This window comes from Coregonus lavaretus (genome assembly GCF_964263955.1).
Source record: "Coregonus lavaretus genome assembly, chromosome: 19".
In the NCBI taxonomy this organism is placed as follows: Eukaryota; Metazoa; Chordata; class Actinopteri; order Salmoniformes; family Salmonidae; genus Coregonus; species Coregonus lavaretus.
The window spans coordinates 3,689,089-3,716,378 of record NC_140006.1 but is presented as its reverse complement, the minus strand read 5'-3'; the positions used below and the strand labels follow the sequence as shown (position 1 = coordinate 3,716,378).

The 27,290-nt window shown below is 44.0% G+C and overlaps 1 protein-coding gene across 1 annotated transcript in view; it reads left to right on the top strand.

The window, feature by feature from the left end:
- The window catches only part of LOC311146525 (DENN domain-containing protein 2A-like), a gene marked incomplete at its 5' end in the record, with an annotated part of 72,722 nt that overhangs the window by 6,366 nt on the left and 39,066 nt on the right, over positions 1-27,290 (top strand). Inside the window, 2 exons of the mRNA XM_084183044.1 lie at positions 8,141-8,250; positions 11,551-11,620. Coding sequence (XP_084039170.1) covers positions 8,141-8,250; positions 11,551-11,620 — 180 coding nt within the window. The remainder of the gene's footprint in view (positions 1-8,140; positions 8,251-11,550; positions 11,621-27,290) is intronic.

Below are 27,290 nucleotides of genomic sequence, written 5' to 3'. Positions count from 1 at the left end.
GTCCGCCGTCGTGAGCCCCCCCCTAAAAATTTTCGGGGCGTCTCTCCTACCCGTGGCCCAGGTCTCCATGTCCCTCGCCAGCTTCTCGCCCTTCTGCCATAATGTCAAGCCCCTCTCTTCCTCACTCGGCTTGACCCAGTCCAGGAGGCGAAGGAGATCTGTGAGGGATCTCCCCGGCGATGGCTCCTGGACACGCTGCTTGGTCCCATCTTGGTGGGTTTTTCTGTCACGATCGTCGTTACAGGAAGCGGACCAAGGCGCAGCGTGTGATACAAACATGACTTTATTTTAATTAACGAACAAACCAAAACACGACTCGTGAAGTCCAACGGTTAAACATACCGAAACGGAACAAAAACCCACAGCACCCACAGGAAAACATACAGATTAAATATGGCTCCCAATCAGAGATAATGAGCCGACAGCTGACACTCGTTACCTCCGATTGGGAGTCATTGACCAAACATAGAAATAAACCCAACAGAAATACAAACATAGAAATACACCCAACGAATGAACACACCCTGGCTCAAATTACAGAGTCCCGGAGCCAGAGCGTGACAACAGGACCAAGATCGAATACTACTATGCCGACTCTGATGCTCATCGGATGTGGCAGGGATTGCAAACTATCACGGATTACAAAGGGAAACCCAGCCACGAACTGCCCAGTGAGCTAAATGCCTTCTACGCTCACTTCGAGGCAAGAAACACTGAACCATGCATGAGAGCACCAGCTATTCCAGACGACTGTATGATCTCCCTCTCCATAGTTGATGTGAGTAAAACTTATCAACAGGTTTACATTCACAAGGACGCGGGGCCAGATGGATTTCCAGGACGTGTACTCAGAGTATGTGCTGACCAGCTCGCAAGTGTCTTTACTGTCATTTTAAACCTCTCCCTGACCTAGTCTGTAATATCTACATGTTTAAAGCAGACCACCATTGTCCCTGTGCCCAATAACACCAAGGTAACCTGTCTAAATGACTATGGCCCCGTAGCACTCACCTCTGTAGCTATGAAATGCTTTGAAAGACCGGTCATGGCTCACATCAACACCATCATCCTATACACCCTGGATCCACTCCAATTCGTATACTGCCCCAACAGATCCACAGACGACGCAATCTATATTGCACTCCACATTACCCTCACCCACCTGGACAAAAGGAATACCTATGTAAGAATGCTGTTCATTGACTACAGCTCAGCATTCAACACCATGGACCCCTCCAAGCTCATCATCAAGCTCAGGACGCCGGGACTGAACACCTCCCTGTGCAACTGAATCCTGGACTTTCTGACGGGCCGCACTCAGACAGTGAGGGGAGGCAACAACACATCCGCCACACTGACCAACACGGGGCCCCTCAGGGGTGTGTGTTTAGTCCTCTCCTGTACTCCCTGTTCACCCAGGACTGCATGGCCATGCATGACTCCAACACCATCATCAAGTTTACTGATGACACAATGGTGGTAAGACTGATAACCGGCGACGATGAGGCAGCCTATAGGGAGGAGGTCAGAGCTGGCAGTGTGGTGCCAGGACAACCTCTCCCTCAATGTCAGCAAGACAAAGGAGCTGATCGTGGACTACAGGAAACAACGGTGCGAGCACGCCCCCATCCACATCGATAGTGAAGCAGGTCGAGAGCTTCAAGTTCCTCTGTGTCCACATCACTAAGGAATTAACATGGTCCACACACACCCAACACAGCTGTGAAGAGGGCACATCAGCACCTCTTCCCTCTCAGGAAGCTGCATCATTGATAGTATCTTGACTGGCTGCATCACTGCTTGGTACAGCAACTGCAAGGCACCCGGCCGCAAGGCGCTACAGAGGGTGGTGAGCACGGCCCAGTATGTCACTCCCTGCCATCCAAGACCTCTACAGCAGGCGGTGGCAGAGGAAGGCCCAAACAATGGTTAAAGACTCCAGCCAGCCAAGCCATAGACTGTTCTCTCTGCTAACGCAAGGCAAGTGGTACCAGTGCACCAAGTCTGGAACCACAGGACCCTGAACAGCTTCTACCCCCAAGCCATAAGAATACTAAACAATAAACAAGACTGCTAAATAGCTAATCAAATGGCTAGCCGGACTACCTGCATTTACCCTTTTTTGCACTAACTCTCTTGCACTGACTCTATGCACACACACTGGACTCTACCCACACACTAACACATACTTACACTGACATCCCAACACTTACATACACACACACACTACATACGCCACACACATACAGTGCCTTCAGAACATATTCACACCCCTTTACTTTTTCAAAATGGTGTTGTGTTACAGCCTGAATTTAAAATGGATTACATGTGGCATTTTTGTCACTGGCCCACACCCAATTCCATAATGTGGAATTATGTTTTTCAAAATGTTTACAAATTAATTAAAAATGAAAAGCTGAAATGTCTTGAGTCAATAAGTATTCAACCCTTTTGTTATGGCAAGCCTAAATAAGTTCAGGAGTAGAAATTTGCTCAACAAATCACAATAAGTTGCATGGACTCACCCTGTGTGCAATAATAGTGTTTAACATGGTTATTTAATGACTACCTCATCTCTGTACCAAACATATACAGTTATCTGTATGGTCCCTCAGTCGAGCAGTGAATTTCAAACACAGATTCAACCACAAAGACCAGGGAGGTTTTCCAATGCCTCGCAAAGAAGGGCACCTTTTGGTAGATGGGTAAAAAAAAAAAGCAGACATCGAATATCCCTTTGAACATGGTGAAATTATTAATTACACTTTGGATGGTGTATCATACACCCAATTACTACAAAGATACAGGTGTCCTTCCTAACTCAGTTGCCGGAGAGGAAGGAAACCGCTCAGGGATTTCACCTTGAGGACAATGGGGACTTTAAAACAGTTACAGAGTTTAATGGCTGTGATAGGAGAAAACTGAGGATGGATCAACAACATTGTAGTTACTCCACAATATTATCCTAATTGAAAGAGTGAAAAGAAGGAAACCTGTCCAGAATGCAAATATTCCAAAACATACATACTGTTTTGCAACAAGGCACTAAATTAATACTGCAAAATATGTGGCAAAGCAATTAGCTTTTTTTCCTGAATACATAGTGTTGTTTGGGGCCAATCCAATATAACACATTACTGAGTACCGCTCTTCATATTTTCAAGCATTGTGGTGGCGGCATCATGTTATGGGTATGCTTGTAATCGTTAAGGACTGGGGAGTTTTTCCGGAAAAAAAAAAATTAACGGAATGGAGCTAAGCAAAGGCAAAATCCTAGAGGAAAACCTGGTTCAGTCTGCTTTCCACCAGACACTGGGAGATTAATTCACCTTTCAGAGGAGAATAACCTTAAACACAAATCTACCCTGGAGTTGCCTACCAAGAAGACAGTGACTGTTCCTGAATGGCCAAGGTACAATTGACTTAAATCTATTTAAAAAAATCTATGGCAAGATCTGAAAATGGTTGTCTAGCAATGATCAACAACTTGACTGAGTTTGAATAATTTTTTTAAGAATAATGGGCAAGTGTTGCACAATCCAATGTGTGGAAAGCTCTTAGAAACGTACCCACAAAGACTCACAGCTGTAATCGCTGCCAAAGGTGATTCTAAAATGTATTGACTCAGGGGGTTCAATACTTATCTAATCAAGATAGTAGTGTTTTTTGTGATTGGAAACGTGTGGTGAGTTAAGTGATTGAAAATGAAAATGGTTGCAAATGCCAGAGCCCATGTGTGTCTGCAAGCAGGAGTTGTGACAGAGAGTTTTAAATTTTGTGCACATATGGGATATATATTTTAAAATAAATTACAAATATAGTCTATTTATTTAATGTCCTATCATGATGGAACGGTCCCCAACCATGTACCCTAGACACCCACATGAGTGTTCCACACACTAAGGAGAAGTCCTTATCTGTTTTATAGGCCTACTGCAAGTATTCTATACGCCACCAAGACAGAAAGATCAGGACTTCTCAGAGACCCACTAAAGCAGCACTTCCCCCTCAAGAGTCTGAGCCTGCCTGTCAGGGTTGGTCCAACAAAGCCAAAGCCCCCGGATGGGAGAGCATAATATACAAGGAATTTCTCAAAGCTGCTAATGAGAACCTTGACAACCTTGTAACTAGCCGGTGGGAATTCCATTGGAGACCCCAGGTAGTGGCAGTGCTGGCAACACTAGCTGCAGTATTTGTATTTATACACTGCTCAAAAAAATTAAGGGAACACTTAAACAACACATCCTAGATCTGAATGAATGAAATAATCTTATTAAATACTTTTTTCTTTACATAGTTGAATGTGCTGACAACAAAATCACACAAAAATTATCAATGGAAATCAAATGTATCAACCCATGGAGGTCTGGATTTGGAGTCACCCTCAAAATTAAAGTGGAAAACCACACTACAGGCTGATCCAACTTTGATGTAATGTCCTTAAAACAAGTCAAAATGAGGCTCAGTAGTGTGTGTGGCCTCCACGTGCCTGCATGACCTCCCTACAATGCCTGGGCATGCTCCTGATGAGGTGGCGGATGGTCTCCTGAGGGATCTCCTCCCAGACCTGGACTAAAGCATCCGCCAACTCCTGGACAGTCTGTGGTGCAACGTGGCGTTGGTGGATGGAGTGAGACATGATGTCCCAGATGTGCTCAATTAGATTCAGGTCTGGGGAACGGGCAGGCCAGTCCATAGCATCAATGCCTTCCTCTTGCAGGAACTGCTGACACACTCCAGCCACATGAGGTCTAAAATTGTCTTGCATTAGGAGGAACCCAGGGCCAACCGCACCAGCATATGGTCTCACAAGGGGTCTGAGGATCTCATCTCGGTACCTAATGGCAGTCAGGCTACCTCTGGCGAGCATATGGAGGGCTGTGCGGCCCCCCAACGAAATGCCACCCCACACCATGACTGACCCACCGCCAAACCGGTCATGCTGGAGGATGTTGCAGACAGCAGAACGTTCTCCACGGCATCTCCAGACTCTATCACGTCTGTCACATGTGCTCAGTGTGAACCTGCTTTCATCTGTGAGGAGCACAGGGCGCCAGTGGCGAATTTGCCAATATTGGTGTTCTCTGGCAAATGCCAAACGTCCTGCATGGTGTTGGGCTGTAAGCACAACCCCCACCTGTGGACGTCGGGCCCTCATACCACCCTCATGGAGTCTGTTTCTGACCATTTGAGCAGACACATGCACATTTGTGGCCTGCTGGAGGTCATTTTGCAGGGCTCTGGCAGTGCTCCTCCTGCTCCTCCTTGCACAAAGGCGGAGGTAGCGGCCCTGCTGCTGGGTTGTTGCCCTCCTACGGCCTCCTCCACGTCTCCTGATGTACTGGCCTGTCTCCTGGTAGCGCCTCCATGCTCTGGACACTACGCTGACAGACACAGCAAACCTTCTTGCCACAGCTCGCATTGATCTGCCATCCTGGATGAGCTGCACTACCTGAGCCACTTGTGTGGGTTGTAGACTCCGTCTCATGCTACCACTAGAGTGAAAGCACCTCCAGCATTCAAAAGTGACCAAAACATCAGACAGGAAGCATAGGAATTGAGAAGTGGTCTGTGGTCACCACCTGCAGAACCACTTCTTTATTGGGGGTGTCTTGCTAATTGCCTATAATTTCCACCTGTTGTCTATTCCATTTGCACAACAGCATGTGCAATGTATTGTCAATCAGTGTTGCTTCCTAAGTGGACAGTTTGATTTCACAGAAGTGTGATTGACTTGGAGATACATTGTGTTGTTTAAGTGTTCCCTTTATTTTTTTGAGCAGTGTATTTATTGTGGATCCCCATTAGCTGCTGCCAAGGCAGCAGCTACCCTTCCTGGGGTACAGCAAAATTAAGGCAGTTATACATTTTAAAAACATTTCAATACATTCATAACAGATTTCACAACATATTAAGTGTGTGCCCTCAGGTCTCTACTCTACTACCACATATCTATAACACAAATTCCATGTGTATAGTGCGTATTTTATCATATGTTTGTATGCATGTGTCTATGTTTGTGTTGCTTCACAGTCCCCGCTGTTCCATAAGGTGTATTTTTATCTGTTTTTTAAATCTAATTTTACTGCTGGCATGAGTTATTTGATGTGGAATAGAGTTCCATGTAGTGACCCCAGTAACCCATGGGGAGGGGGTCACACTCAGATAATCAGAGAGGGGGCAAATTATTGTGGCCCTGGTGGCACAAAATAATAAAAAGGTCTGACTGTTCAGAGATGCTTGGGAAAATGGTCACAACATAACGTTAATTGTGAAAATATATTAAGATATGCACACAAAAAAAAAACATATATATATATATATATATATATTTATATTTTATAACAGTGTACAATAAAATCGAGATGAGGGCATTGGAAATGCTTTTGGCTGTTAATCTGCTTCTGTTCTGTAGGTGGCACTTTATGCTCTTTTTAAAGCGTGGGTCCCAATCTCTCAAAGGCCCTAGGACCCAGGTGGACAGGTGTGGTCTGCCAGTCACTGGGCCGACAACCCAACTTGGGATGGGGGGAGGTTTTAGCGGGTGGAATAGTGGAGAACAATTGGAGGTTTACTCAGTAGCAGTGCAAATATCATGGTACAGCAATATGGACACTCAATCATCATGGTACATTTACAAACATATATTATTAGAAATATAATATAAACTTGTATCTCATTATGGTAAATGGTGAAATAAGTATAGCCAGTTATAATTGTATTGGCTTAGCAGATAATAAGAAAAGACAATCAGTATTTACCTAACTTTTATAGGAAACTCAGTCAAAAATGTTAGATCAAGTTTTGTGGAAAAAGGACTGATTTGTACTTCTCCCATGGGCAAATAAACTCAAAAGTGGTGATGATATTAATTAACAATAATTTTCATCCGAATGTGTAAATTGTCCAAACAGATCCGCAAGGAAATTGATTATTTTGTGAAATGTTTGGGAAACAGCACAGCAGAGTTGAAAATATATGGCAAATAGAAATCAAAACTGGATGGTCTTCAGAGATAGATGGGAGGGGTTGAGGGTAGATGAAGGATGACACTAAAAACAAACAAAATATAACTAATGTAAAATGTACTGTGTTCGTAAAATGTATATAGTATGTATGAGCTGGAAGTAGAAGCCTAAGTGTTGTAGTCCATTAGTTTACTCCAATTAGGGGAGGGGTGGTAGGGTTAGGGGAATATAATACAGGGAAATATATGCAATATTAAAGGTGATCCACCCCCCAATTTTTTTTGTTTTTAACGATACTGTTTATTTTTCATTCATGTTTTACAAACATTAGATTTTTTTATTCTACTTCGACATTAAAGAGTATTTTGTGTAGATCGTTGACAAAAAAACTCATTTAAATCCATTTTAATCCCACTTTTTAGCACAACAAAATGTGGAAAAAGTCAAGGGGTGTGAATACTTTCTGAAAGCACTTTATAGCACACGCACACATGCATACTGAGTACTGACGTCACAAACATACACCACATACGCTGTTGCTACTGTCTATCATCTATCCTGTTGCCTAGTCACTTTACCCCTACCTATTTGAAAATAGCTACCTCAAGTACCTCGTACCCCTGCACATTGACTCGGTACTGGTGCTCCCTGTATATAGCCATGTCACTTTTACTCTTTATTGTTATTCACTGTGTATTTATTCCTTGTGTTACTATTTACATGTTTTATTCTATATCTTTATCTTAACTCTGTATTGTTGGAAAAGGAAAAGGACAAATAAGTAAGCCTTTCACTGTTGTTTATGAAGCGTGGCAAATACAATGTGATTTGATTTGAATGCTTGGACAGAAAATGTGTCCTGACCTAGCCTCTTCTCCTTTTCGATTTGCAGATATAAAATTATGCTGCACAGGAATTCCACTTTGGGGAGTATAAAGATGTTGTACATTTTAAAAGGACAGGATAGTGAGCAATCTGTTGATAGTTCCACTTAACCTTAAAATTGGCTTAGCATTGGGTAATCCTCTCAGATCTGCAATGGGTCTTTGGGAAAGTGTTTCGAAGTTAACGGCTAAGGGTTGATTTGGGTCGGGATTAGACTCGGTTTTTGCTGGATTTAATCTTTTGACCCAGACTTAGTGTAATGCTGTTTTGCCCTGCTCTGTCTGCAGCTGGAGCGGAGCTTCAAGTTCATGAGGGAGACAGAGGACCAGCTAAGGATCATTCCCCAGTTCTGTTTCCCTGATGCTAAGGACTTGAAGCCAGTAGAGAACTACCCCAGGTCAGCAGGATCACACTCATAATACACTAATCTAATATAGCCTACATGTCTTTGTATTCATACACAGTTCTCATGTTTGAGAAAAGTGCTTTATAGATCAAATGTATTTAGCTCATTTTAACGATCTTGGATCTGTACCATACCTTACTCTTACAGTGAGGGAAAAAAGGATTTGATCCCCTGCTGATTTTGCCCACTGACAAAGAAATAATCAGTCTATAATTTTAATGGTAGGTTTATTTGAACAGTGAGAGACAGAATAACAACAAATAAATCCAGAAAAACGCATGTCAAAAATGTTATAAATAGATTTTGCATTTTAATGAGGGAAATAAGTATTTGACCCCTTTGCAAAACATGACTTAGTACTTAGTGACAAAACCCTTGTTGGCAATCACAGAGGTCCGACGTTTCTTGTAGTTGGACACCAGGTTTGCACACATCTCAGGAGGGATTTTGTCCCACTCCCCTTTGCAGATCTTCTCCAAGTCATTAAGGTTTCGAGGCTGACGTTTGGCAACTCGAACCTTCAGCTCCCTCCACAGATTTTCTATGGGATAAATGTCTGGAAACTGGCTAGGCCACACCAGGACCTTAATGTGCTTCTTCTTGAGCCACTCCTTTGTTGCCGTGGCCGTGTGTTTTGGGTCATTGTCATGCTGGAATACCCATCCACGACCCATTTTCAATGCCCTGGCTGAGGGAAGGAGGTTCTCACCCAAGATTTGACGGCACATGGCCCTGTCCATCATCCCTTTGATGCGGTGAAGTTGTCCTGTCCCCTTAGCAGAAAAACACCCCCAAAGCATAATGTTTCCAACTCCATGTTTGACGGTGGGGATGGTGTTCTTGGGGTCATAGGCAGCATTCCTCCTCCTCCAAACACAGTGAGTTGAGTTGATGCCAAAGAGTTCCATTTTGGTCTCATCTGACCACAACACTTTCACCCAGTTTTCCTCTGAATCATTCAGATTCAGATTGGCAAACTTCAGACGGCCCTGTATATGTGCTTTCTTGAGCAGGGGGACCTTGCGGGCGCTGCAGGATTTCAGTCCTTCACGGCGTAGTGTGTTACCAATTGTTTTCTTGGTGACTATGGTCCTAGCTGCCTTGAGATCATTGACAAGATCCTCCCGTGTAGTTATGGGCTGATTCCTCACTGTTCTCATGATCATTGCAACTCCATGAGGTGAGATCTTGCATGAGCCCCAGGCCGAGAGAGATTGACAGTTATTTTGTGTTTCTTCCATTTGCGAATAATCGCACCAACTGTTGTCACCTTCTCACCAAGCTGCTTGGCGATGGTCTTGTAGCCCATTCCAGCCTTGTGTAGATCTACAATCTTGTCCCTGACATCCTTGGAGAGCTCTTTGGTCTTGGCCATGGTGGACAGTTTGGAATCTGATTGATTGATTGATTGCTTCTGTGGACAGGTGTCTTTTATACAGGTAACAAGCTGAGATTAGGAGCACTCCCTTTAAGAGTGTGCTCCTAATCGCAGCTCGTTACCTGTATAAAAGACACCTGTGAGCCAGAAATCTTTCTGATTGAGAGGGGGTCAAATAATTATTTCCTTCATTAAAATACAAATCAATTTATAACATTTTTGACATGCTTTATCTGGATTGTTTTGTTGTTATTCTGTCTCTCACTGTTCAAATAAACCTACCATTAAAATTATAGACTGATCATTTCTTTGTCAGTGGGCAAACGTACAAAATCAGCAGGGGATCAAATACTTTTTCCCCTCACTGTATTAGGCTCATAAACCAAAATACTGACCTTGGAGACTATGTGGCCCAGCAAACATGACCCCATTGGCCCCATGTCGGTATTCAGTGGGCAAGGTGGGCACAGGCTAGCCCACAGCAATCCCACATCATCCCAACACACTAAGCCCACACCAGACCCAAACGGGCTAGCCCACAACAAGCCCAACACAGGCTAGCCCACACCAATCCCACATCAGCCCAACACAGGCTAGCCTACACCAGCCAAACAAAGGCTATCCTACACCAATCCCAAATCAGCCCAACACAGACTAACCTACACCAGTCAACACAGGCTAGCCCACACCAGCCCAACACGGGCCAGACCAAGCCCAACACAGGCTAGCCTACACCAGCCCAACACATGATAGTCTACAACAGCCCAACACGGCTAGCCCATACCAAGCCCTCACAGGTCCAAAACGGGCTAGCCTACAACAGCCCAACACAGGTTAGCCCACACCAAGCCTAACTCAGGCTAGCCCACACCAGCCCAACACGGGCTAACCTACAACAGCCCAACACAGGCCAGCGCACACCAAGTCCAGCTAGCAATATTTGTGGGGCATGATTTGCACACAGTTCTTTTCAGACAAGTTTATAGTAACTTTCCAGTTAAAATCTAACTTTTAAAAGTTCATATTATGTTAACTCATAACAAAATAATGTTGTTGACTCATCCTATACTTGTATTTGTGGGCAAAGCATAAATTGGAGGGGGAATAAACACTTTTTAAAAAAACACCTCAAACTTGTATCTCAAACAGACCATTTAAAAAATGCTTGCTATTTCCTCATAAATGAGCTGGCCAGTCAGCGGTCTACTCTGTTGCTGTGGAACGCCCACACCATTCCAACACAGAAAAGCTGCTTTTTAACATACTAACAACTATTTCACTCATATTGTAATTAGTTATTGGTCATATTTCATAGAAATCTGAAAACACCGGACAGTGACTTTGTGTTCTGTTGTGTGATGAGAAAATGTTTTTTGATCTTGTACACTGCCAATGATTTTAAATACTTAAGTGCCAAATGTGACATATGAGAAGTATGTCTTGGTTGTCCTTCTGATAAAATGTAACATGATCCTTTAATACCTTTAAGTCTTGACAATTATGCAATGTATGAATGGAATTAAAATAAAATAAATAAATTAAATTGTAATGAATGAATTATAAATACATTCCTATGAAATTGCAAAGGCAATTGTGGCACATGTGGCAATATTTGTGTCCGCATTGGGCCCACATCGTTCTAATGTGTACGGGCTTATTTCAGGCAAAGTGAGGGCTGCCCTCACCAGATATGGGCTGCCCACACTGGGTCACACTGGGCCAATGCCTTGGGGGCCAACGTGGAGCCGTTGAGCAACAGCACATTGGCCGAATGTGGGCAGCCTACATGGGGCCAATATGTTTGCCCGCGTTGGGCCCACATCATGCCAATGTGAGCATGTTTGCTGGGAGGTTTATATCAGAATCCAATAAGCATATTATACATTAATATATTGTATTTTATTTTCCCACAGTGAAATGTTCTCTTTTGTTTTGACTGGCGAAGATGGAAGCAGGAGATTTGGATACTGTCGTCGTCTACTGGTAAACAGAAACAGTTGAATGTATTTACCTTTAGCATGTATTCCTTCAGTACACATATACACTACAATACCAAAAGTGTGTGGACACCTGCTCGTCGAACATCTCATTCCAAAATCATGGGCATTAATATGGAGTTGGTCCCCCGCTCAACTCTTCTGGAAAGGCTTTCCACTAGATGTTGGAACATTGCTGCGGGAACTTGCTTCCATTCAGCCAAAAGAGCATTAGTGAGGTTGGGCACTGATGTTGGGCGATTAGGCCTGGCTCACAGTCGGTGTTCCAATTCTTCCCAAAGGTGTTCGATGTGTTCGATGGGGTTGAGGTCAGGGCTCTGTGCAGGCCAGTCAAGTTCTTCCACACCGATCTCGACAAACAATTTCTGTATGGACCTCGCTTTGTGCACGATGGCATTATCATGCTGAAACAGGAACGGGCCTTCCCCAAACTGTTGCCACAAGTTGGAAGCACAGAATTGTCTAAAATGTAATTGTATGGTGTAGCGTTAAGATTTCACTTCACTGGAATTAAGGGGCCTAGCCCAAACCATGAAAAACAGCCGCAGACCATTATTCCTCCTCCACCAAACTTTACAGTTGGCACTATGCATTTCGGGCAGGTAGCGTTGTCCTGGCATCCGCCAAACCCAGATTCGTCCGTCGGACTGCCAGATAGTGAAGCGTGATTCATCACTCCAGAGAACGCATTTCCACTGCTCCAGAGTCCAATGGTGCTTTACACACTCCAGCCGACGCTTGGCATTGCACAAGGTGATCTTAGGCTTGTGTGTGGCTGCTCGGCCATGGAAACCCGTTTCATGAAGTTCCCGACAAACAGTTATTGTGCTTACGATGCTTCCAGAGAACTTGGAACTCAGTAGTGAGTGTTGCAACAAAAGACAGATGATTTTTATGTGCTGTGCGCTTCAGCACTCGGCGGGCCCATTCTTTGAGCTTGTGTGGCCTACCACTTCGCGGCAGACCGTTGTTGCTCCTAGACATTTCCAATTCACAATAGCAGCACTTACAGTTGACCGGGGAAGCTCTAGCAGGGCCGAAATGTGACAAACTGACTTGTTGGAAAGGTGGCATCCTATGACGGTGCCACGTTGAAAGTCACTCAGCTCTTCAGTAAGCCATTCTACTGCCAATGTTTGTCTATGGAGATTGCATTGCTGCGTGCTCAATTTTATACATCTGTCAGCAATGGGTGTGGCTGCAATAGCCAAATCCACTAATTTCAAGGGGTGTCCACATACTTTTGTATATATAGTCTATCATACAGACAATAGAGTCACTGACAGGAAGTGGTTATTTATGATGTCGGCTGAGTAAATAACCATGATACTGCAAATAGAGATGGACTGGTGGGAAACAGTTATTCCCTGAGATGGATTCAGCTGAAATATGTGCATGTGTGTGCGCTTATGTGTGTGTGTGTGCTTTACTGTGTGTATAGTGTTGTAGATGCCTGCGTGCTTGTGTGTGTGTTGTTATTTCTGTGAAAACATCCTCAGTCTCTTTCACCCTGCTGAAAAAAACAGCATAGACCAGCATAAATTTCAAGCTGGTCCATGTTGGTCTATGCTGGTCAGTGCTGTTCGGATGCTGGTCAAACTGGTATGACCAGCATGGTCTAGCTGGTTATGCTGGCAGACCAGCCTTCGTTGTGTTTTCGCTGGTGACCAGCCTTTGTTGTGTTTTTGCTGGTGACCAGCCTTCGTTGTGTTCTCGCTGGTGACCAGCCTTCGTTGTGTTCTCGCTGGTGACCAGCCTTTGCAAAACCAGCATCAATTCACATTATGCTGGCTTGCAAAGTTATGTTTAATTCCTATTGGAATCCAGCCAGAGTGGATTCCCACAATCTACATTCAGAATAGAGAGCAATAGTAATGGCTTTTTTCTTTGTAGGCACTAACTCTGCCATGGCTCGTTGGCTAAAGCCTATGGAGAAATTAATGTTTTTTTCGTAGGGTTTTTGGATAAACACGGAAAATAAGATCTGTGGTAAACACAGGTTTAGGAGATCTTATGAGTTTTGTTCTATGAGATTATCTTCATCAGCTAACATCACTTTTAGTGAATTTTGAAACATTTACGTAATCAAAACATGCACATGAAGCACATCAAGGCTTCATAATTCATAAAGGTCATGTTAACTGACTGATATTATTTCATAGAACGAGCCTGTGTTAAAGGTGAACTGCACTCACTGATTCCGCATGTGTTTCTTCCGGTGCTCATTAAGAAATGCAGCGGCTATTACTGAAGCCCAAACGAGTTGTCTTTGGAGTGTGCTTTAATGTGGGTGTTTCTTGGGTGTGTCTTTGCCATTCAATCACAACAAACAAACAAAGGCAGTAGTGAGTAACTTAGTGAGAGTGAGGTAAGCGAAGCTAGCTTTGCTATGGGAGTTAAGTTTTGAAGTTGAGGACTTCTCCTCTCCTGACTGACTCACCATCTCAAGATTATGTTATTTTTAGCCATCCTGACAGCAGCTAGCTAGCTAGCATAGCTTGGGGATAGGTACAACTGGCTAGCCTATCTAGCTAGCTGATATTTCTCTGTCAAATCACAGTTATGCCAAGATAGCAAGAAGTACCAGTGTCTGGAATGTGTTTCATGAGACACTCGTTCTACAACACCTTCCTACTAAAGTAGCTTGCAACTTGAAGTTTTATCAGTCATGTAAAGACATGTTACAGTGGAAACAATATGAACTGTCAACACAATATTCTATAACTGGCTAGTTCTATAACGATCTCATCTCTCCTTACGTCTGCTGTTAGATCTTTCCCGGGGGACAAATCCCAGGACTAATATCCATACAGGTGTAGGCTACATGTGGACATTTCACAAACATGGCCAGCTTGAGTGTAGTTAAATCTACATTATAGCTTATTTACGGCAGAAAATATTTTGTATTAATAACACAAATGCACCCATCACTTTTTTGTTGATACATTTTATCAACAAAAAAAGTGATGGGTGTGTTTGTGTTACAAATACAAAACATTTTCTGCTGTAAATAAGCTATCATATAGATTTGCTTATAAAGACAGTAATGCTTACTTTGAATGAAAATAAGTTGTGTGTAGAGTACAACCGCAGATAGAAACCTTGTTCTATCTCTACACACAATGACATTTTTTTGGTGAACCAAATTATTTTTTAATCTTCAACATAGAAATGCTACCAAAAAGAATTTACTGAAACTTGTTACAAATGACGGAGTCATCCATGATTCACCAAACAATATTTTGAAAGAGGAAGCAAAGGTACTTTAAGCATGTGTTTTCATTTCAGACTCCTCCACCTCCACTAACCGAAGTTAATTGTATGGATTTTTTAAATTGATAAATAATATAAAACTAACAGCTGTACAGAAAGACCAAATTACAGAAGAGGAACTTCGGGATGCAATTAAAGCATTTAAGTCCGGGAAAACTCCAGGGCTGGATGGCATACCAGTGGAGGTATACCAAACCTTTTTTGATATACTCAGAGGACCGTTAATAGCATGTTTTAACCACTCCTATAAAAATGGTAGATTATCAGATACTCAACAAGAAGGTCTAATTTCATTATTACTGAAACAGGATCCAAGTCGTGAATATAAAGATCCAGTCCAATAAAGAAATTGGAGGCCACTTGCACTTCAGTGTTGAGACGCAGAAATTCTAGCAAAATGCATTGCGCATGGAATTAAAAAGGTATTGTCGGATATTATTAATCCTAATCAGACAGATTTTTTACATGGACGATACATTGGAGATAATTTAAGACAAGTACTTGAAACAATAGAACACTGAAAAATCTGGGAAACCAGGCCTGGTATTCATAGCTGACTTTGAAAAGGCTTTTGATAAAGTACGACTGGAATTTATACACTACTTGTAAAGAGTTTGGACACACCTACCCTATTCAAGGCTTTTTCTTTATTTTTAAAATGTTTTACATTGTAGAATAATAGCGAAGACATCAAAACTATGAAATAACACATAGGGAATCATGTAGTAACCAAAAAAGTGTTAAACAAATCTAAATATATTTTATATAGGGAACAAGAAAATGCTCATCAAGAAGCAGCACTCCTAGTGGCCGGGGACTTTAATGCAGGCGAACTTTAATCCCTTTTACGTCATTTCTACAAGCATGTCACAAGTGCAACCAGAGGGAACTCCACACACAGAGACGCGTACAAATCTCTCCCTCACCCTCCATTTGGCAAATCTGACCATATTTCTATCCTCCTGATTCCTACTTACAATCAAAAACTAAAGCAGGAAGTACCAGTGACTCGCTCAATACAGGTCAGGGATGTTACGCTACAGGATTGTTTTGCTAGCACAGACTGGAATATGTTCTGGAATTCATCCAATGGCATTGATTAATAAGTGGATCGACGACGTCGTCCCCACAGTGACCATACGTACATATCCCAACCAGAAGCCATGGATTACAGGCAACATCCGCACCGAGCTAAAGGCTAGAGCTGCCACTTTCAAGGAGCGGAACACTAATCCGGACACTTATAAGAAATCCCGCTATGCCCTCAGACGAACCATCAAACAGGTAAAGCGTCAATACAGGACTAAGATTGAATCCTATTTCACCGACTCTGACGCTCGTCGGATGTGGCAGGAATTGCAAACTATTACAGACTACAAAGGGAAACCCAGCCGCGAGCTGCCCAGTGATGCGAGTCTACCGGATGGGCTAAAAGCCTTTTATGCACGCTTCGAGGCAAGCAACACTGAAGCATGCATGAGTGCACCAGCTGTTCCAGACGACTGTTTGATCACGCTCTCCATAGCCGATGTGAGGAAGATCTTTAAACAGGTCAACATTCACAAGGCCGCGGGGCCAGACGGATTACCAGGACGTGTACTCAGAGCATGCACGGACCAACTGGCAAGCGTCTTCACTGACATTTTCAACCTCTCGCTGACCAAGTCTGTAATACAAATCAAATCAAAATATTTTGGCCACATGCGCGGAATATAACAGGTGCAGACATTACAGTGAAATGCTTACTTACAGCCCTTAACCAACAGTGCATTTATTTTAAATAAAAAAGTAGAATAAAACAACAAAAAAGTGTTGAGAAAAAAAGAGCAGAAGTAAAATAAAATAACAGTAGGGAGGCTATATATACAGGGGGGTACCGGTGCAGAGTCTCCCGAGTGTCGCAGTGGTCTAAGGCACTGCATTACATTGTTGAGGCGTCACTACTGCCTGGGGTTCGATCCCAGGCTGTGTCACAGCCGGCCGTGACCGTGAGTCCCATAGGGCGGAGCACAATTGGCCCAGCGTCGTCTGGATTAGGGGAGGGTTTGGCCAGTGAGCTTTCCTTGGCTCATCGCGCTCTAGCGACTTCTTGTGGCAGGCCGGGCGCCTGCACGCTGACTTCGGTTGTCAGTTGAGCAGTGTTTCCTCCGACACATTGGTGCGGCTGGCTTCCAGGTTAAGCGAGCAGTTGTTAAGAAGCATTGCAGCTTGGCAGGTCATGTTTCGGAGGACGCATGACTTGACCTTTGCCTCCTCTGAGCCCGTTGGGGAGTTGCAGCGATGAGACACGATCGTAACTACCAATTGGATATCACGAGAAAGGGGGTAAAATTACAAACAAATAAATAATAATTTTTTTAAAGAACAAGATTCATCTTTTTAACTCTGGCAGTCATGCTGAATGCAGATTGTGGAATCCACTCTGGTTAGATTACAATAGGAATTTAAAACCCATTTGAGTCGATGACCGCACCACCGTTGAAATCTATTTAGCATAATACAAATATCCCCATCAAAATCTGTCAGTTTAAATTAGAGATATGTTTTTTGCATGGGCTGTGTCTTAATCCACCACATCCTCCGATGTTGCCCTTCCTCATCTGCGGTGAAAGGTGGCAGAGCTAGAGCGGTGTTTGTCAGACCATGAGACATACCGAAAATTGGTCTTCTGACCAAAACGTATGTAGCATCCGAACGGTTTGTCATGGTTTTCTAAGCCAGAACCCAGAAGCAGACCAGGACAAGGTGAGTTGAACGAAGGTGAGTATTTATTAACAGATTCAAAAGACGATGCAGAATAATCCAGGGGACAGAGCGGGCGGCGGAGATGAGTTGGTGGAGGTGCAGTGGCAGATCCAATAATGGCTCGGTAGCCGCCGACAACCAGGCAGGGGTTGGGTGAAGGTTCCGGGAGAATGACTGTAGATAGAAACAAACGGAGGTAAGTACACGGCAAGCCAACAAGGTGCAAAACAACAAAACTAACGCTAGTAACTCAGAGGCTGATACGCTGACAAACATACTGTTCATGGCTAACGATCCGGCAGGGAATGGATGTCAGGTCAGAGCTTATGAAGGGTGATGATCAGGACCAGGTGTGCAGATCGCTGATGAGATGCAGGTGCGGGTAATCGGGAGATCTCCCGCCTAGCAACGTCGCCCGGCAACCAGGCAGGGAGCGTTCAAGAACCTTCAGGAAACAGGAGATTCAGAGCAGAAAAAGCGGCAACACAGGCAGGAACCGACTCAGGACGCAGGGTTCATGACATGGTTTGCCTATAGACTATTATGATCCCTCTGTGGAAAGCTGAGACTCTCACGAATATGATGGTGTGTTCGTGAGAGCCTACGAACCCCACAAACGTCATGGGACTAATCTGAAGTTGGTACAGTTGATCTGCTAACTTCTGTCTGTAGCGTCCGAACAGTTTGGGCTACACACTGATATGACCCCTTGTGGGCGTGACATTCAGATAGTTCTTTTTGGCCAACTGTGAGAGCTAAATTTCATTCATTTTCATCATGTTAAGTTTGTACACTGCAAATTTCAGTTTTCCTTCAATAGTTTTGCACGTTAAATATTTTAATATAAAATGTAGAACATTATTAAAAAATTATAAGAAGATGGTAACTATCTCAACATTGGGATATTCATAGTAATGTATACTCTTGTGTAAACCATATTAAAGCTACAAAAGTGCCGGTGATCAATCTTAACATGGTGACAATACAACGAACAGATGAACCGGAATGACATTTACTCTCACGGGTGGCCAAAAATAACTATGAAAGCCACGCCCCCACTAAGCCATGTATCCAGTCTTCTGATCTGACCCGGTGGATCATAGCTCAATAACCCAGCAACAACAACCCAACTTAAAGAAAACAATGGGTTGTTTGTGACCCAACTTGTTGGCTCAAAATAACCCAATGTGTGTTCTGTCCAATATTTACACAAATTGGGTTGTTTTTAACCCAGATTTTTTTTTTGTTGAGTGCAGCTGGTGTTTCTTCTACACAACTCCTGTAAGCAACAGTATTGGAGACAGAGTGAATGGTGATAGAAACCCCAAGGGGTCGTATATTGAGCTGACCACCGACAAGATGCCACGTCTTGTATGTGGATGTGTTTCAACAGAGGTCTTGAATTGAAACGTGTCAGTCTCAACACACCAGTTTAATCCTGGTAAGTCATCTATATCGAAGTACAGCTCTCTGGTCACCTTGGATTCTTTCCTTGGGAATAGATGTCAACACCACACAACTATTGGTAATCCATTTTAACAAGTAAAATCCTCCTTTTGACAGCATAGCAGTCAGGTCCAAACACATCAGCTCCAAAGAAAGTCTTACTGTCCTCAGCATTCTTCTTCAGCATGTAGTTTGACCAGTTTGGCAACAATGTCGTTCAAAGCAAATGCACCAGCATCCTGTACGCCACAGGGTCCTGTGTGACATTTCCATCAGGCCACCACAGAAAACAAATGAAGTTGACACCCTTCACTGACACCTTCACTTGGTGGAAAATGGCTTGTATGTCTGCCATTGAAGCGACAGGTTCCTCTCTGAACCTTGTCAGGAGAGTATTTGTGAGGTCTTGACCTTGTAGCAATTGGCTGTTCAGGGATGTTCTTCTGAAAACTGCTCCACAGTCAAACACCACATCTCTATATTTTACCATCGCTGTGGTTCAACTGATGATCTGGCACAACCTCAGCATACCCTTTGTCAATAACGTCAGTTAGAAAAGCTGTGTATTCTTCCTGATACTTCTCGTATCTTTTAAACGTTCTCTTCAAACTGCACTCACTGCTCAGAAATACAGCGGTTGTTAGGTATGGTGATGTCATCACTCTTGAATGGCAGGACCATACAGCAATGTCCCTCCTGAAGTATAACTGAACAATCCATTATTTCCATAAACTTCAGGTCCTCGCTTGACATCTCTAGTTCTTCCTCTGTGGATTTCTCATTAAAATCATGGTTATATTGCGCCACCAACAACACTTCTATTTTGGCGACAGAGATCAACCTAAAAGCAAGTATCCATTCTTCTCCTTGCTGTTTTTGCCTTCTCTTAAAGGCCAATTCATGACCCATCCCAATAGGGTCAAAACGGCATAAGGTCCATTGTCTCGACTATTAATAATCTCCCAGGGATCCAATGTGCCAATCAGTAGGTCCACATCTGCATTAAGGTGAGGGATCTGGACACCAGCCATTGTTTAACATCATCCACCATTTTTTGTCATTTGATTTCAATCTAGTTGTGAACCACACATCCTGTTTTTCACCCTCATTGTCAGGTAGAGGTAGATCCATAAACTGACCATGCATTTCAAGTGCATCATCACATAGCTTGAAAAACACTTAGAGTTGCTTTGAACCTGTCACGATCGTTGAGAGACAGGTCAGACCAAGGTGCAGCATGGTATGCGTACATGTTTATTAAGACGAATAAACACTTGACAAAATAACAAAACGTGAAGCTCAAACAGTGGCTACACACAACAAGCCAAACACACAAAGTCACAAACAAGATCCCACAACTAAGGTAGGTAACATGGCTGCCTAAGTATGATCCTCAATCAGAGACAACGATCGACAGCTGCCTCTGATTGGGAACCACACCCGGCCAACATAGATATACAAAACTAGATCAACACATAGAAATGTACACCCTGACCAAACCAACTAAAGACAACCGGCCTTTCAAGGCCAGGGCTTGACAGTACCCCCCCCCCCCAAAGGTGCGTACTCCGGCCGCACCAACCTGACTCATTAGGGGAGGGTCCGGGTGGGCATTCAGCCTCGGAGGCGGCTCCGGCTCCGGGCGTGACGACCTCTCCCTCTCTGCCGCCCCGTTGCACCCCTGGTCTGGTCTGGACCTCGGCGCAATGCTTCCCCTCTCCTTCCTCCCACTGACTGGCGCTGAACTGGACCCTGGTGGATCGGACTGCTCTGGCTCCGGAGTGGAGCCGCTGACCGGAGCTGGACTAGGCACCGGTGGAGCGGACTGCTCTGGCTCCGGAATGGAGCCGCTGACCGGAGCTGAACTTGACCCCGGTGGAGCGGACTGCCCTGGCTCCGGAGTGGAACCGCTGACCGGAGCTGGACTGGGCACCGGTGGAGTGGACTGCTCTGGCTCCGGAGTGGAGCCGCTGACCACAGCTGGACTGGGCACCGGTGGATCGGACTGCTCTGGCTCCGGAGTGGAGCCGCTGACCGGAGCTGGACTGGGCACCGGTGGAGCGGACTGCTCTGGCTCCGGAGTGGAGCCGCTGACCAGAGCTGGACTAGACACCGGTGGAGCGGACTGCTCTGGCTCCGGAGTGGAGCCGCTGACCGGAGCTGGACTGGGAACACGCACCACTGGTCTGGTGCGAGGAGCAGGCACGGGTCGAGCCGGACTGGAGACACGCACCACTGGTTTGGTGCAAGGAGCAGGTACGAGGCGTACCGGGCTGGCGACACGCACCACTGGTTTGGTGCGGGGAGCAGGTACGGGCCGTACTAGACTGGATACACGCACCACTGGTTTGGTGCGGGGAGCAGGTACGGGGCATACCGGGCTGGCGACACGCACCACTGGTTTGGTGTGGGGAGCAGGTACGGGCCGTGGTGGACTGGATACGCGCCCCACTGGTTTGATACGGGGAGCTGGTACGGGGCGTACTGGACTGGATACGCGCACCACTAGTTTGGTGCGGGGAGCAGGTACGGGGCGTACCGGGCTGGCGACACGCACCACCGGTTTGGTGCGGTGAGCTGGCACAGACCGTACCGGGCTGTGGAGGCGCACTGGAGGTCTGGAGCGTAGAGCTGGCACAACCCGGTCCTGGCTGGATGCCCACTTCCGCACGGTACGTGCGTGGTGTTAGCACAGGACACACTGGGCTGTGAATGCGCACTGGAGACACAGTACGTAGAACCGGCGCAGGATATGCTGGACCGAGGAGGCGTACTGGAGACCAGGAGCGTTGAGCCGGCACAACCCGTCCTGGCTGGATGCCCATTTTCGCACGGCACATGCGTGGCGCTAGCACAGGACGTACTGGACTGTGCAGGCGCACTGGCGACACAGTGCGTTTCTCCGCATAACACGGAGCCTGCACGGTCACACGCTTCTTAGCGTGAATATGGGGATTTGGCTCTGCTCTGAACCCTGGCTCCGCCAACCACCCTGTGTGCCCCCAAATGTTTTATTTATTGGGACTGCTTCTCAGGCTTTCTTCGTGACCGAGTCCTTTTAAGTCACCGTTTCTCCTCCCTTGCTGCCTCTGTCTGCTCCCAAGGAAGGTGATCCATCCCAGCCTGGGTCTCTTCCCATGTCCATGATCCCTTACCATTTAATATCTCCTCCCAAGTCCATGATCTCTGCTCCTCCTGGGCACACTGCTTGGTCCTTGTTTGGTGGGATCTTCTGTCACGATCGTTGAGAGACGGGTCAGACCAAGGTGCAGCGTGGTATGCGTATATGTTTATTAAGACGAATAAACATTTGACAAAATAACAAAACAACGAAACGTGAAGCTCAAACAGTGGCTACACACAACAAGTCACAAACAAGATCCCACAACTAAGGTTGGCAACGTGGATGCCTAAGTATGATCCCCAATCAGAGACAACGATCGACAGCTGCCTCAGATTTGGAACCACACCCGGCCAACATAGATATACAAAACTAGATACATAGAACATAGAAATTCACACCCTGACCAAACCAACTAAAGACAACCGGCTTCTCAAGGCCAGGGCGTGACAGAACCTGACATATTCACATTGTTTTTAATGAGGTCATCCATTTAACATTATTTTACTTGCTTGAGTCAATTAATTTTCTTCCTTTCTGAAGATTGTCAATGTACAATTCCAAGCCTTTTGCAGTCAGCTTAATGGTATTTTTTTCTTCCATATGATCCATTTCAACCTTTGACTTACTATCGTTACCATTCACTTTTCTCAGAATCTTGAGCAGCAGATTCAATAGCAGCAGTAGCAAGAAGATACGTTTCTTTTTTTAGCCATATCTATTTCAATTTCAACTTCAAAAGAATCACAAGCGCACCAAAGAATGGCATTTTAAATTGGGTTTGATTGCAATCCACAACAAGCGCATCCCAAAAAATATCCAATGCATAAATCCACAAAGTCCATTATTCACAATCAAATGCTTACGAATGCCCAACGATCCAAAATATATTGGAGACACAACCAGCCCCTTTAATCACTTGCAGCAACTTAGTAGTAACCCAATGCAATGTACAGACCAATGCTGTTCCAAACGTAGCCATATGCAATAGAGAATGAAAAAGATACACCCACTGGTTGTCTTCTTGTGTCTTACCTTCAGCTCCGTTGGCATTCTCCTTTGTGAGTCAGCATTTCAAATCACAATGTCGGTGTGTTCAAACTATCCATGTGCTGGTGCAATCAATCAATGAAACGTTTTCAGAAATCCAGCGGTACATAATTCATCCAAATCCAATGAATTCCAAGAAATCGAGAATAGGTTCTTACTTTAAAGCAGCTCATGCACCTCTCTAATTCATAGGGGTTAAATGCGGAATACACATTTCGGTTCAATGCATTCAGTTGTGGAACGGACTAGGTATCCCCTTTCCCTTCCCTTTTGTTGACAATTTGCTTCGGAAAATCTAAGAATTCTAAGTAGCTAATGTCACCAGGTGAGTTGATGGTAGCAAAAGGACTTGTTATTTGCGCCCCTCAAACATGGCAAAAATGGTTACCTTGAACGAATGAATGAATGAATGTTGATCCGTAGAGTTGACTGTACTAATCCTTTGTATCTTGTTTGGTGTTTCTTGCGTTTTCTTGCATTCAATTGCTTTGGTTTCATTGCGGTAAGAACTGTGAGCTCTTCCACCATCCACACACACACACACACACATACACACACACACACACACACACACACCATACAGGGCCTTCAGAAAGTATTCATACTGCTTGACTTATTCCACATTTTGTTGTGTTACAGCCTGAATTCAAAATGTATTTAATATATTTTTTTTCTCATCCATCTACACACAATACCCCATAATGACAAAGAGAAAACATGTTTTAAGAAAATTTGGCAAATGTATTGAAAATGAAAGACAGAAATATCTCATTTACATAAGTATTCACACCCCTGAGTCAATACTTTGTAGAAGCACCTTTGGCAGTGATTACAGCTGTGAGTCTTTCTGGGTAAGTCTCTAAGAGCTTTCCACACCTGGATTGGCAACATTTGCCCATTATTCTTTTCAAAATTCTTCAAGCTCTGTCAAATTGGTTGTTGATCATTGCTAGATAACCATTTTCAGGTCTTGCCATAGATTTTCAAGTAGATTTAAGTCAAAACTGTAACTCAGCCACTCAGGAAAATTAACTGTCTTCCTGGTAAGAAACTCCAATTATTCCTCTAGGATTTTGCCTGTGCTTAGCTCCATTCCATTTCTTTTTTATCCTGTAAAAACTCCCCAGTCCTTAATGATTACAAGCATACCCATAACATGATGCAGCCATGCTTGAAAATATGGAGATTAGTGCTCAGTAACGTGTTGTATTTGATGTGCCTCAAACATAACACTTTTTATTCAGGACCAAAAGTTAATTACTTTGCCATATTTTTTGGCAGTATTACTTTAGTGCCTTGTTGCAAACAGGATGCATGTTTTCAAATATGTTCCTTCTATTCACTCTGTTAATTAGGTTAGTATTGTGGAGTAACTACAATGTTGTAGATCTGTGGTCCTCTGTAGCTCAGCTGGTAGAGCACGGCGCTTATAACGCCAAGGTAGTGGGTTCGATCCCTGGGACCACCCATACACCAAAAAAAAAAAATGTATGCACGCATGACTGTAAGTCGCTTTGGATAAAAGCGTCTGCTAAATGGCATTATATTATTATAGATCCATCCTCAGTTTTCTCCTATCACAGCCATTAAACTCTGTAACTGTTTTAAAGTCACCATTGGCCTCATGGTGAAAAAGTGGTTTCCTTTCTCTCCGGCAACTGAGTCAACAAGGATGCCTTTATCTTTGTAGTGACTTGGTGTATTTATATACCATCCAAAGTGTAATTAATAACGTCACCATGCTCAAAGCGATATATATTCAATGTCTGCTTTTTAATTTTTTACCCATCTACCAAAAGGTGCCCTTCTTTGTGAGGCATTGTAAAAACTCCCTGGTCTTTGTGGTTGAATCTGTGTTTGAAATTCACTGCTCAAAATGAGGAAAATGTCAAGTGGTGTGAATACTTTCTGAAGGCACTGTACATTCAAACACCTTTGTCTTTATAGATCACCTGATGTGTGTTTACCACCACCATTTGTATGCCCCTAGTGGTTGGGAGTGTAATTGCCTGAATAAGACAATAATATAAGATACACCCAAATTGGCTCCAAAAAGTTGTCACCTAATGTTATAAGCTTTCTTGTAATCAGAAAAGTTCAGTGAAGGTACAGTGAGCTACTGGCAGCTAGTTGCAAGTATGTTACTGTGCATTTTACAATAACTTACTAACATCTGGTTGCTAGATAGATAATGCAAAATTCACAGCAACTTCAAGGCAACTAACATCCATGATGTTACTGTGAAATGCACAGTACCCTTTTAACAGTGCAGTACTTTAATATCACATGCTCTTACAAAGATTGCAGAACTTCGACAACATAACCATCCACTTAAACTGGTAACACTTCCACTGACAGTTGGCACAAATATACATATATTAGATCATGCCCCCAAATATGGTACATTGCCCCCACCTACATTTCAAAGCGCAGTGATGATTGTGCCTTACATTCAAAATATTGGGTAGAAAAATGTACTGTTATACTAGATTAACTGACCAGTGGCATGTGAGTTAAGTTCCAAATATTAAGTTCTGCTTTTCTGATGTATCAAATACTTACAGTGGGGAAAAAAAAGTATTTAGTCAGCCACCAATTGTGCAAGTTCTCCCACTTAAAAAGATGAGAGAGGCCTTTAATTTTCATCATAGGTACACATCAATTATGACAGACAAAATGAGAAAGAAAAATCCAGAAAATCACATTGTAGGATTTTTCATGAATTTATTTGCAAAATATGGTGGAAAATAAGTATTTGGTCAATAACAAAAGTTTCTCAATACTTTGTTATATACCCTTTGTTGGCAATGACACAGGTCAAACGTTTTCTGTAAGTCTTCACAAGGTTTTCACACACTGTTGCTGGTATTTTGGCCCATTCCTCCATGCAGATCTCCTCTAGAGCAGTGATGTTTTGGGGCTGTCGCTGGGCAGACCAAGGTGCAGCATGGTATGCGTACATGTTTATTAAGACGAATAAACACTTGACAAAATAACAAAACGTGAAACATCAACTCCCTCCAAAGATTTTCTATGGGGTTGAGATCTGGAGACTGGCTAGGCCACTCCAGGACCTTGAAATGCTTCTTACGAAGCCACTCCTTCGTTGCCCGGGCGGTGTGTTTGGGATCATTGTCATGCTGAAAGACCCAGCCACGTTTCATCTTCAATGCCCTTGCTGATGGAAGGAGGTTTTCACTCAAAATCTCATGGTACATGGCCCCATTCATTATTTCCTTTACACGGATCAGTCGTCCTGGTCCCTGTGCAGAAAAACAGCCCCAAAGCATGATGTTTCCACCCCCATGCTTCACAGTAGGTATGGTGTTCTTTGGATGCAACTCAGCATTCTTTGTCCTCCAAACACGACAAGTTGAGTTTTTACCAAAAAGTTCTATTTTGGTTTCATCTGACTATATGACATTCTCCCAATCCTCTTCTGGATCATCCAAAAGCACTCTAGCAAACTTCAGACGGGCCTGGACATGTACTGGCTTAAGCAGGGGGACACGTCTGGCACTGCAGGATTTGAGTCCCTGGTGGCGTAGTGTGTTACTGGTAGGCTTTGTTACTTTGGTCCCAGCTCTCTGCAGGTCATTCACTAGGTCCCCCCGTGTGGTTCTGGGATTTTAGCTCACCGTTCTTGTGATCAGTTTGACCCCACGGGGTGAGATCTTGCGTGGAGCCCCAGATCGAGGGAGATTATCAGTGGTCTTGTATGTCTTCCATTTCATAATAATTGCTCCCACAGTTGATTTCTTCAAACCAAGCTGCTTACCTATTGCAGATTCAGTTTTCCCAGCCTGGTGCAGGTCTACAATTTTGTTTCTGGTGTCCTTTGACAGCTCTTTGGTCTTGGCCATAGTGGAGTTTGGAGTGTGACTGTTTGAGGTTGTGGACAGGTGTCTTTTATACTGATAACAAGTTCAAACAGGTGCCATTAATACAGGTAACGAGTGGAGGACAGAGGAGCCTCTTAAAGAAGAAGTTACAGGTCTGTGAGAGCCAGAAAACTTGCTTG